Genomic DNA, 13,378 nt, shown 5'->3' on the forward strand with positions numbered 1-13,378 from the left:
GGTGAATCATACAGTAACCCTAGGAGATGTCTGAAGAAGACAGGGAATTGTGGGAAAGGACTATGCCAGCTTTTCTCTACTGCCATGGGTAAAGACACACCCAGCACATAAATCAGTATTGGTGGACTGAAGGCATCAACACAGCGGCGGGTGGGTCCTGTCCCTGCTCTCCGCCTGCCCAGAGCATCTCGTCCACTCCCTCTCCTTTCTCTCAGTTCCTCTGCCACCTGGCTCTGGCTGACACCCAGTGCAGTCTTTCTCCCTGACCCACTCTGATGACCCTGTGGTTGCTTCCTCATCATGTCCTTCCCTTCTCTCCAAGGAAGCTGGGTGTCATGGCTGCTGAGACTTGCTCTTGGCTTTCCAACTACCACCCCCCACTTCACCCTATATCCCCCTGAGTAGAACAGTCCCCTTCCCTGCTTGGTCTTCATGACACTTCAAGTCCAGGGACTCCCAGAGGCCCACAACATGCGGCGAGACCTGGTCTCCTTCCCAGCTCCTGGTTCTCGTATCTGTCCTTGCAGCAAGCACTCTAGTCCCAAGTCCTGAGACGGGAGGCCAGACATTTAGAGGAGCAAAGGCAGGGCCTTCCGAGACCTAGGCACTGGAAAACAAGTGGCCCAAAGGCCTGGGTGAGTTTGCCTCCAGCAAAGAAGGGAGGGAGAGAGAGGTGGGTCAAATGAGGCACTCTCCTTCAAATGGGCTCCCTCCCCATTGGGAGAATGGATGAGCTTCTTTCTCCTCACCCTTTGGCCTGCCACCCCAGCTTCTTCTCAGGGGTTTTCAGATACTTGCATCTTCTGACACTTTGTCCCCAGGGAAGCCAGAAGAAAGAATTCAGCTTAGAGCTTCTGGCAACCTAGGACAGACTTTCAGGTTCTAGATGACACTAAGTGAGCTCTGTGGTTCCAGGCTTTGAAAACCAGACCCCTGTGGTCCCCAGACCTGCTCCCTGGCTGGGGATGATCTTACATCTGTAGCATTGAGAAGACTACAATGCTCACCTCCTCAGATTGTGTCAGAGGTCAATCATGATATTTTACGTAAACTTTTAGCAAAGCCCTAAAAATTAAGACTTACGGTAAAAGTTGGCTACCACGGTAATGTTTTTGATGGAAGAGACGGAAAGAAATGAAGAATTCGAAAGATGGCTCGCATTTGAGGAAAACCACAGATTCCACAAGACTTGTAGATAATGTATACTTGGAAGATGAGGGAAAGTACTTTAAAAGTGCCTCCAGGGACTCTAGTCTGAATTTTTTTTTTCTTTTTCTTTTTGGTCTGGATGATGGGGTTGTGATCAGGAAAGAGGTAGAACTGGGTTGGGGTTGGGGATCAGTCAGCACAACTTGAGCTTCAACAAGCTGGGTCTAAGGGTCCTGTGTCTAGTGGTTTGACTTGTAGAAATATGCTCATGTGAGACAGAGGGTTAGAAGTAATAATTGTGGAATAATCCAGAGGGGTAAGAGGGATGCTGAAACAACAGCTACAATGGCCAAGTGGAGAGTGAGGATATGAAGGGATTAGAGATGAGAAGATAAACTATGATATACATGTGCATGGGTTGCATTTGGGGGTGTGTGGGTAGTTACTGCTACTGCCTTATAAAACAGATGGCTATTTCCCACAGAATTCCTGTAAGGTTCTGGATGAGCATTTGCAAATGGGAAAAATGTGTAAGAAAAAAAGGCGCTAGTCGATATTACTTGGGAGAACATAGCAGTCAGAAAGGACCCTGTGGTATCTCCACCAGCTCACCTGTATTGGGTCTGGTGCAGCCTATATAATTTGACATTACAAAAAGCAAAACATTAGTATACACTTTGCAATCTCTCTGTAAATTCCTTAGTGTCATCATGACCGGACCTGGCATCTCCTCAGACATTTCCACTTCGATCTTCAACTTTTCTCCTCCTTCTGATGCATTAGGCTGACATATTACTGACATAATACAGAACTTCTTTTCCTGCCTCTACTACTCACAGAAACCTTCATTCTCTATTTCCTATTTTTTTTGGAGGGGGGATTCTGGGGATTGAACCCAGGGAGGCTTTGCCTTGGAGCTAATCCCCAGCTCCTTTTATCTTGAGACACGGTCTCACTTAGTTGCTGAGGCTGGCCTTAAACCTCCTAACTCAGTTTCCCAAGTTGCTGGGATTATAAGTGTGCATCACTGTACTCAGTAATACCCTAATTCTTTATTAATTACCTTCTTCTTTTTTTTTAAAGAGAGAGTGAGAGAGGAGAGAGAGAGAGAGAGAGAGAGAGAGAGAGAGAGAGAATTTTGAATATTTATTTATTTTTTAGTTCTCGGCGGACACAACATCTTTGTTGGTATGTGGTGCTGAGGATCGAACCCGGGCCTCACGCATGCCAGAGGAGCGCGCTACCGCTTGAGCCACATCCCCAACCCCTAAATACCTTATTCTTAAACTATTTATAGCAGCCCCATTTTCCTGACTGAACTTGGGCTGATATTATAACTCTGTAGCCATGTCCTAGATCATCCAAGACATTCCCAACTTCATTAATAAATCTTGTATCCCCTGAAGAATCCCAGGCAGTATTAATATGCCTTTAAAAAAAAGGACAAGAAAAACTGACTACTGTCTATGTATAATATGTCCAAATACATCCTACTGTAATGTATAACTAAAGAGAACCAAAAAAAATATTAAAAAAAAGAAAAGAAAAACTGACCATTCCAAATGCTGGTGAGGATGGGGAAACAGGATCTCTCATTCATTGTTAGTGGGAATGCAGAATGACAGAGTTCCTTTAGTAGACAGTTTGGCAAATTCTTACAAAGCTAAACATTCTCTTACTATACGACCCATCAATTGCACTCAGTATTTTCCCAGTTGAGTTGAAAACTTACATTCATACCAAAAGCTGTACACAAATGTTTGGAGAAGCTTTATTCAAAAAATCGCCGAAAACTAGAAGCAACTAAGATGTCTTTTGAAAGGTGAGCAAATAAACAAATCGTGGTACATCCATACAGTGGAATATTACTCAGTGATAAAAAGAAGTGAGCTATCAAGCCATAAAATACACAGAGAGAAACCTTCTAAATGAAACAGCCAAACTGAAAATGGTATATACCGTGAAACTATAGTTACATGGCATTCTGGAAAAAGTAAAACTATAAAGGCAATAAAAAAGATCAGTGATTGCCAGGGGTGCAGGAGGGAGGGAAGGGACAAGCAGGTAAAGCACAGGGAAAGTTTTAGGGAGGTGAAACTACTCTGTATGACATTGCAATGGTGAATACATGACATCATGTACTTGCTAAAACCTATAGAATTTGACAGCACAAAAAAGCAAATCATTAGTATCCACTTTAGAAATTTATTTAGGAGTTCAAAAGATCAAAGGGAAGAATGTATGGCTGTGACCAGTCTAAAGGTATTATATTACAACTGCATTATAACTGAATGAAATAACTGCCAACGAGCTGAGGGAAAAGGTCCTGACTTTAAGTAACTTTGGGAAGGAATGGAGTATGAAGATTAAAAGCAAAAGAAATTGCACACAAACACTACATTTTTGTTGATATATTTCTCCTCTGGATACATTTTGCTTCTGTGCTTTACCACTGAGCTACATCCCAGCACTTTTTATATTTTATTTTGAGCCAGGGTCTCATTAAATTGCTGAGGGTCCTGCTAAGTTGCTCAGGCTGGCCTTGAGTTTACACTGCCTCAGTGTCTCAATTCCCTGGGATTACAGGTGTGCACCACTGTGCCAACTGCATACCAGAATCAAACAGTTAAATAAATTACTGAGGTATGATAAAAATTCTATTTTCTGTGGGTGGAGTAGAGAATTTATAGGTAGGCAAAGGGAGGGAGTGAAAACGATCCATGTGGTTATGGATCCATATGGAGTTAAGGGTATTGCGAGTCTATACTGATGATGGAATTCATGAAAGGGGAAAAGAGACAAATCTCCAGGCGAAATGATCCCAAATAAATTATGTAGATTCTCCAGGAGTCCCCTACCTAAGGAAGGAGAACCTAAGTCTCTACTTCACAAACATGGGTTGTGCATAGTAACTTCCTTCCAAAGAGTACCACGTAGGGGAATACGTAAATGATAAAACACCATTTTAGCCGGGGGACAAAGGCCAGCACCAGTGATGGATCATGTTGACAGTATGATCCCTTGGTAGGGTGAGAATGATACTTCATTCTATAAACTTCCTCCCCAGTCCACAACCCAGTCCCATCAGAAAAGCATCTGTCAAATTCCAATAGACGGGCAGCCTAAAAACCAAGAAGTCTGAGAAACTGTCACAACCAAGAGGAGCCCACAGACATGAAAGTTAAATGTGATGCCTACACTGGGTGGGATCTTGGAACAGAAAAAAGGACATTAGGTTAAAACAAAGGAAATCAGAATAAAGGAATATGACCTTCTAGATGCCCTTGTCCTCGTAGCCTGTTCATATGGGAAGAGTTGCCGAGGTCCAGCCCCGGCCAGGTTGAACGGGGTTCCAGGGGTCCTGAAGGAGGAGTGGTGTCCTCGAAAGAAGAGTCGTCACGACAGGTTGCAAGTTCTGAGCAACCTCCAGAAGACATCTCTATGTCCCTGGAGGGACCTTTATTTTTATTCCTTTTTTACAGGTGTTTTTTTCAGGTAGTTAATGGATAGCTTCAGAGCCCGAAACTTTTTTGATTTACATAATTTTCAAGAATTACAATCTTTTCTAACATACATTGATTACCTAAGATATTGAGTACATTGTTCAAAATATTTTTCTGTATCCTTAGTCAATCATGATTAAGCTTTTACGTTTTCACCTCAATCACTAGGTGCTAGGCGACGCAACTAGACTATATGACTAGTGATCTATTATTCACTTCTGACTTTAAAGCATACCTATAATTATTTCATTAATCTTTAAAGCATACTTATGATTAAGCTTTCTTACTTCTAAACTAAAATCTCAGTAAAACACACTTAAAAGTAGTGAAAGTCTATTATTTAAAAGCCTACTACTCTGAAGTACCTCTAAAATATATCTGTTAATTTTACATTATTCTATTTTCAATTTCCAAGGTCATTTCTTTTTTTCATATGATCTATTCAACTACTTTCTTAAAGAACTTCCTTGATCCTGGGTCAAAGCACACCAATTTTTATGTCTTTGTAAGCTTTAACTAAAGGGCAGCCTTTATCCCTCAACCCATTTGTCATTTATGTTAACTATGTGTTTTCCATTTTTATCATTAGTTTCTGTGTAAGGCCAAGGAGGGTCTATTGGTTGGGGAAATGTATTTTTATTAGCCTCTTGTCCTCGAGGGGGATACCATAAGCTACATACGGTGGTCCTCTTACTGTTGGCACAGCAATTGTTTTTCTGTAGCTAGGCTATTGTACAGGTTGTGGCTTTAGGATGGGGTTGGGGGGCTAATGTAAATTGTTAACCATGGGATAAATATTTCTTGTTGTTCAGGCTTGAGGAATAACACCATTGTTTGTATCCTGAGAGAGATTGAAATGCACCTCATGGCATGTCTCAATTGTATCCTTAGTCTCATTCTGGGAATTTTCCTGCAATTTCAGGCAATATGTCTTTTATTATTGATTGACGTATGCCCTGCTATCCATATCATGAGGATCATAAACAAAACACTTAACATTTCTAATGGTTCCAGTTTCTAGATGGCGTGGCCCGGCTGCAGCATCCCACACTGTGACCCTGTCAGACAGTGGCTACAGGAACGCCTTCACCAAAGAGTGGATATTGCTTCTGACTTTCCAGGACAAGTGTATTCTGACATTTAGTAATATGAGAAACTCAGAAATTGTAAAAGATTCTTGTTTGTAATCATTTCTAACCAAGCATTTAACTCTTCAGTTAACATTAACTACAGTGCCATATTTTGCTCCTGATTGACCCACACATTTTTCTAAGCATTTCCTTTCCATGTGTCAGATATGGGGGATAATTGGTAAACAAGTTTAAGCTTCTGCTGTGAAGCAAGTGAATTTAGGGGAAGAAATGAAAAAAAAAAACCATCAAGTTGGATGTGTAACCAACGTGATTCTGCAATCTGCATTTGGGGTAAAATTGGGAGTTCATAACCCACTTCAATCTAATGTATGAAACATGATATGTCAAGAGCTTTGTAATGATGTGAACAACCAATAAAAAAAAAACATCAAGTTACTGGAGATTGTCATCATAAATGTTGCTAAATCATATCAAGTCTTCATTTTGCTTCACTTTAAAATAGGGGTAGCTCTCCTCCTCATAGGGTTCTTAGAACTTATTTCTCTAGGGGATAGAAAAATGCTTGGCTCATGGAAAGTGGCCTACAATATTGATTATTCATATGTTTTATGAAACTGACCATGGAATATGGAATAAAATAGGAATCCCCTTAAAGTTGGTAAGTGGACTAAATTCTCACCAGTCCTCAATACTCTTGACTTGGCATTTCTACATCCTGTTGGTTTACAAATACATCATTATACCATCTTTCATGGTTTTGCTTAATATGTGAGAGGATACTGTTCATAGCCGGACCAAACTCAATGATATGAGCCTTCTCACTCAGTAGCAGACACGTGGTGCCAGCAGCATGCATGGCCACCAAAGAACCTTTGGAATCAAACACCGGAGAGCCAGAAGACCCAAAAAAAAAGGTGGTGTCATAGGTAATCACATCAGGATTTTGAAGCATTTCCTGGAAGCTTCTTTGAGTGTACATGTGGATAAACTCAGATTTATCATAACCTGCTGCTGTTCTCATCTGAATCTTTTCCTTAAATTTCTCTTCTCGTTTACCCTGAGGAATCACAACACAAGCGTCAGTATGCTTCTTTTCTCCATCTGGATGGCCAATAATATATATCAAACCACTAGACGGTATAGGACCAATCCCATTATACAGTCCCGCAGGTACTTCTTGTCCATTTTCTTTCAGTTTCAGGACGGCGTAGTCAAGAGTTGTGTCAGATATTTCAAACCAAGGTTCAACGAGAAAGCAGTTGTCTTCTGTGACTGCGGTATCTTCATAATCGAATTTCACCATTACACATTGACTGATTATATCTGCCCACTGGCTTGGCTCTATTCCTTCTCCCACAATATCGTTTATTACATGCCGACAAGTGAAAATGAACAATCCCTTAAAAGCAAAGCAGGTGGCACAGCCTTCGATTCCATTATTGTTCCAGAATATGTATCCCACTGAGTCACTGAGTTGTGAAAGATGTTTGATCACTTTCACTGGAGTTGAATTTTTTGTGAGTTTCCAAAAATTTGTTTTATGCAATTCAAACAGAGAAGTATTCTTCTGTCTTTTTTTCATTTTTTCCTTCAAGTTTTCCCTGATTTTTTCACTTTCTCTTTTCAAACAGGGATACTCTTCCACAATGTACTCTTTCAACACACGGGTGTTTCTTTCTTCTAACTCATTGTTTTGAGCAGCTGCTGCCTTAGGGTTCATTACTTGATCAGCCTCAACTTGAAAGAGCTTACCTTCTAACCCATCTATCAGCTGTGAGTTTTCTAGAATGGAGTCCAGGTTACCAATGAGCTTCCAATTGTCAGTCTCCAAAAAGGGAAGAAACCTTCCATCCTTGCACATGGTGTCCTTGATGGTTTCTCCTTTGAAACCATAGACACAGAGTTTGTTTCCTTCTTTGTGAAGTTCCCCACGCTTCACAATTCGTTTTCTGGTATTCCCAATTGCATGAATGTAAAATTTGACCACGTCAGTAGATTCCTGGTTGAGCCGGCCAAATACTTGGCCATCTTCTTTCTGCTTGCTTTTACTTTTGGAAAATGTAATTACCACGTGGCTGTTTTCAGGAAAACAACTGAGTGGCATTCCAAGGTTTAAGAAGCCTTTAATTCCTTCTATGCCACGCACCAGCATTTCCTTACTTGGCCGAGTCTCCATAGCTTTTCTGACAGCATCAATGGTCTTGAGCCCCACCAGCAAGCTGTCCCCCTCACTGCATGGGAGCATGTATTTCATGTTCTTGTTTTTTCTAAGGTTTACATTCAAGGTAATAGTAATGATCTTGTTTGGAGAAGTGGTCTGGACTTTTGGAGGTTTCCTGGGTGAGTGGGAACTTTGATCCTGGGTGTCAGTTATATCTCTTGGCCTTTTTCTAGATTGCATCTTCATTTGAATAATACCTGAATTGTTCTGCTCTTCTTTTGAGACCTAAAAATATATTTTAGACGAAAAACCTTGAGACTCTGAATAGAACCCTAGTTTGTTGTTGTTATTGCTTGTTTCCTTTTTAAATATGCAATTCACAGAATTTCTATGGGAAACTCATACTCAAAAAACCAGTGAATATAATTAGATCTGAGTTTAACTTCAGCTCTAGAATATAAGCTGAGCAGACTGTCACATCAGTCAGATAAGCTCCTAATAAGATACACTGGTGCATTTTTCTGAGACACATGCTTAAAAAGCTACCAGCTTTCTTAAAGTGTCACTTCATGTCTTGTTTACTATTCTCAGCTGTAAAATTTTTACTTTTCTCAAACACAGTGATAAACTGCACTGAAAATTTTGTTCTTAAAATACCAAGTTCATGGGCTGGAGTTGTAGCTCATTGGTAGAGCACTTGCTTCACATGAGTGAGGCACGGGGTTCGATTCTCAGCACCCACATAAAAATAAGTAAATAAAATAAAGGTCCATCAACAACAAAAAATTAAAACCAAAATTTTTAAAAAATACCAAGTTCAGCAAAAATAAGTCACCATGATTTATTATTAGGCATTACATTTTGAACAAAATCCTCATTAGCTAACTGATTATCTGATCATAAAAATAGTTATTTCTAATAATGAATACGTTCATTCACCCAGAACCTATCATGCAAAAAACTGATTTCCTCTATGACATCAATTAATCCCCGAATTCTATGAATTGCGAAGAAACAAATATGGCCTCTCTTTGTCTTTTTGATGGAGAAACTTAGGTATAGAAAGTTTTTCTTGTGAGTACCTTTCCTAGCATCATGTAATAACCACTAAATGAACTGAGTGCCAGAATACCAACACTTAAGTCTAATATTCCTTTCCATGATACCAAACATTTTTTCTTGGTAAAATTTGCATTCATGACACTCATTTTTTTTGGCAGGGGCAGGATACCAAGAGTTGAAATCAGGGGCACTTGCCCCATAAGCCATATCCCCAGGCCTATTCTGTATTTTATTTAGAGACAGGGTCTCACTGAGTTGATTAGTCCCTCACTTTTGCTGAGGCTGGCTTTGAATTCATGATCCTCCTGTCTCAGCTGCCCAAACCACTGGGATTACAAGCATGCATAATACTGATTTTTATAGGGTATCATCTTAAGAACCAGGAGTTGGGGAAGGGGAAGGAATTAAAGAGGATTACTCAAACAAGACAAAAAAATTAATGAAAAATTAAGAGCAACTGCTTATGAATAGGACTTCAGGAAAATGTACCTATGTCTAAAAGGTACATTTTCCTGAAGTCCTACTTATTACGGTGAGGGTATGAACAGGCATGGAGTCATATGCTAGCAAGGCTACATTCTGGTAATGGGAATAACAAAGCCAGGATTGTCGTAAAGACTAGGCCTAACATCATTGTGTAGCAACATGACTGGCATGTGATAGGGTAGATTTGTTAAATACTAGTAGTCTGGGTCAAAGAGATAAAAAGAACACAAGTTAATGTAAATTTACTTGTGCTATATGTCCAAATCTTCAAAAGGCATCTCTAAAGCCTAATGCTGTCAGAAACATCTTGCTCATGTACCCCACGGGAGCATTGCAACAGAATTCCAACTTGTCAAAGTATTCTTGGGCACATATAGGAACTTTTGAAGGAAACATATTAGAGGTAAACTCTTTTACCTGACTAACATGGTTATGGTAAGAATAAACAAGCAAAAAATTTGTTTCATAAACTGTAAAGCACTGTACAGATGTAGGTTATTATGATTCAGTATATCAGCCACACTTGGCATGGTATTTCTGTGCTATAAAACAGATTACTTTTGGTTTTGTTTTATCCAAAGTTTAATATAGTTATTTGGTTTTTATGGTTGTCCAGGAATTACTACCAGTTTTTTTTAAGGGCTAGTGTGATACGACCAAAATTATTATATAAAACAAAGTGGATGAGAAAGGTCTTACCTTATATAAATATTTCCAATATATAATGATATGATTTCTTGGCAGGAAGATTTATGCAATACAGACTCAAGGATGGCTAAATCTAACATTAGCATATTCATTACATAAATAGTGTTTACAAACATACCTGAGCAAAATAGTTCTCTATTTTCATGTTTTTTTTCACATCAAACAAGTTCTTCTGTGACCTGCGATTCTTACAGCTCATGATGACTTGAAGATGAACTAGTTCAGCTGAAACACTAATTTAAAAAAGGTTCAAGTTACAACAGTATCTTCATAGCTGTCATTAATTATGTAGAGGAAGAGATGAACTTCCTTCTTCAGCTCTGTTCTTGCCCTCCCCAGAGATATTAACTTAGCAAATAATTTATCCACCAAGTATTATCACCCCAACAATAAAAGCTTTCTTTTATAGAGCATTATGTGTCAGTCACTACACTTGACACTTTATGAAAATTATCTCTAACTTCGAATCCCAAATACAGTGGGAAAGAGGTTATATCTAGATTTTTTTTTTAAACTTGGGGGAAAGGATAGCTTAAAGAAGAGAGATCTGTCCAAGTGCAAATATTAAAACCCATAGAGAAATCTGTAGTTGGAGAATTCAAAAGTGTGTTCTTCTACTTACCTTGAGTTAAAATTTGATCTCTATTTAAGATGGAGATTCCAGAGATGGTAAAATTTAAGGAAAAGGGTAGGAAAGGAACTGAAGATAAAAGAAATTTGCAATGGGATTTCATAAGGTAATCTGAAAAGTTTACATAAGCTTCCACTCTACTTTTCTCCCTTCTGTTTTCATAAGACCCTGCCCCCACTGCCTTTTTAATTCCTTATTTTCTCTCTAGCTTTTGCATATGAGAGAAAACATTCAACCCTTGACTTCCTGAGTCTGGCTTATTTCAGTTAGCATGATGTTCCCCAGTTACATCCGTGTACCAACACATGACGTAATCACATCCTTCTTTATGGATGGGTGAAACTCCATTGTGTTTATATACCACATTTTCCTTATCCATCTGCTGATGGACACCTAGACCATCTCTATTACTTTGCTATTTGTAAAAAAAAAAAAAAGAATATTGTATTTCTAAAAATGAAGGACATTTTCTTTTATAATCACAACACTAATTTGTTAAACCCCAAATCCAGATGAGGTGTGAAAGTTGCCTTTAATTATGGCTTTTAAGTCTCTTTCATTCTAGAAAAAGCATTGATCTGTCAAAGTGGACAGAAAAGCTGTGGAATGTTCACTTCTTGGATTGCTTCTTTCCCTTGTCATTTTACTTATGCACTCTCCTCTGCACTCTTTGGCAAGTGGAAGTCATCTAAAGACTGTGCTTATTCTTGTAACCACTTCACTATGGTGCAGGAACTTCTCAGTTACTGGTAATGAGTTTCTAAGGAAATCCAGTTAGCCTATGTGAACCTTAGTTTCCTGTTTGTAAAAAGAGACAATTATTTTAAACAAGATATGAATATGAAAATGTACTATATCAATGACAGTATTTATAAGAACTTCTGGGCTCAACTATAAGATTGCCACTTCCCAGTTTCATGACCTGTGAAATAACAATTAACTACTTCCTGTCTCATTTTCCTTATCTAAAATGAGGGCAGTATTAGAATTAACTTCTGGTGTTGTGAAGATTAAAAAGTGTCCTTTAGAACAGTGAATGCCGTTTAATAGGCTGCCCAGTAAATATTACTGCCAGTACTAGCATCAGTGTCAAAACCTTAACCAAAGGTAGACTTTTTAAACATCAAAGAAGGGTTGGAGGTGGTAAAAATAGACAAAGAATTGAGGAACTGAGCTGAGCTGTAAGATCTTTGAAGGCAGAAAATTTGGGTGGGGTGTCACTGTTGATGCTGACTCATCTAATGATGTCTGAGAAAGAAACTGCTTCAGAAATAATTTTCACACCCACTACAAAAGGAAAACAAATCAAGTAGAAAGAAATATGTATTTTAGGATTACTGGCTTGTATATGAGCAGCTGCAGTGGAAAAGGCCAAGATGTTAAGTATACACCCCAATACCGCCCGGGCCCCACACATAGGTTCCAGTATCTAGACTGCACAGTGTTATATCAAAATGTGAAGGACTTTACCGCTCTTGCTATTCCAACCCTGTGTTATAGTGGGATATGTCCAGGTTCTACTCACCTAAAGGACTTGCTTTACTTCCTACACTAAAGGGATAAAAGTAATACAGCCTGTCCTGGATCCCATCTCCACCTGACAGCTCTCCTGGAATTTCTCATTCTCATATTCTCTTTTCTTCTCCCCTCTCCTCTCACTTCTCCCTGTTCCCCTTTCCTTTGCCTTCCTGGGATACTTCTAGCATCTTCTTATTTCCCTGTCCTTCTCCCCACCTTGACCTTCCCCCCCCCAGCCCCCCCCTCTGGGCCCCAGCTTCCCTCTCTTACAGTCTCCACCCTGCTCCCTGCTGTGGGCGCTTGCTTGCTTTCACTTTCTCTCTGGCTCAGCCACACTTTCCAGAAACTGGGATCATGGCCTATTGGAGCCTGGCCCTTGTCCGCCACCTCGCTCTTCTCTCCAGCACAGAGTGGGACAAAAAACACTGGTCATGAGTTTCTAAGAAAATCCAGAGCCCTCGGGACCCTCCAGGTGCCAGACGCTTCTGGCCCAGGTTGCTGGGCCTCCAGCCTCATCCCCTTCCAGACCCAGAGGCTCCAGCGCGCCCGCGCCCACCCTGCGGAGCAACCGGTGGGCTCACCCACCCCGAGCGCTCGCCCACCAGGATGGCTCACCAATTCCGCTGGCTCCCTGGTTGCTGCGTGCCTGGCACACGCAAAGGACTGGAATTCAAATCCCGCGCCAATTCACCTCAGCAGCCCGGGTTCCACAGAGAGGCAGCTAGTCTGGCCAATGAGAGTGCGACCACTTAAACTTGGATTGGACAAGACAGGAAGGAGGTGGGACTAAGGGCTTGAAAGGACCGCCCACCTTTCTGTGAGTGGCTGTTGCCCCTGCCATTTAGTTACTTTCTTTGCCTTTTCTGCCTGTCAGGCCTCTTCTCTCCTAAACTACCCCATCTCCCACCTCCATCCCCCTCAGTTCCTTGCTTTTTTGGACCTCTGGGAAGAGGGGGAGACTGGCTGTTCCTGGCCTCAGGTGGCTCTCCAGAGAAGCATCTGATTTTGTATTTATTTCAGACAGCGCCATCAGTCTAAAACGAAACCTTCTGAATGTCTTGGTCGT

General features: G+C 40.4%; 1 protein-coding gene across 1 annotated transcript; it reads right to left on the bottom strand.

The window, feature by feature from the left end:
• Nucleotides 1-6,431: 6,431 nt before the first annotated feature.
• On the bottom strand, nucleotides 6,432-10,362 carry LOC144254647 (serine protease FAM111A-like). The gene is made up of 2 exons (XM_077798057.1): nucleotides 10,282-10,362; nucleotides 6,432-8,192 (listed from the first exon to the last, which is right to left on the bottom strand). Exons 1-2 carry the CDS (start codon nucleotides 10,360-10,362, stop codon nucleotides 6,432-6,434), a joined length of 1,842 nt encoding a protein of 613 aa, XP_077654183.1.
• Nucleotides 10,363-13,378: the final 3,016 nt, after the last annotated feature.

The sequence above is a fragment of the Urocitellus parryii genome, chromosome 4 (assembly GCF_045843805.1).
Source record: "Urocitellus parryii isolate mUroPar1 chromosome 4, mUroPar1.hap1, whole genome shotgun sequence".
In the NCBI taxonomy this organism is placed as follows: domain Eukaryota; kingdom Metazoa; phylum Chordata; class Mammalia; order Rodentia; family Sciuridae; genus Urocitellus; species Urocitellus parryii.

Excerpts from the sequence above, each read along its gene's own strand:
- LOC144254647 (XM_077798057.1), bottom strand. The coding sequence starts at position 10,362 with ATGAGCTGTAAGAATCGCAGGTCACAGAAGAACTTGTTTGATGTGAAA. Across the intron at positions 8,193-10,281 it reads TAGAGAACTATTTTGCTCAG|GTCTCAAAAGAAGAGCAGAA; the intron begins GTATGTTTGTAA and ends ATATATTTTTAG.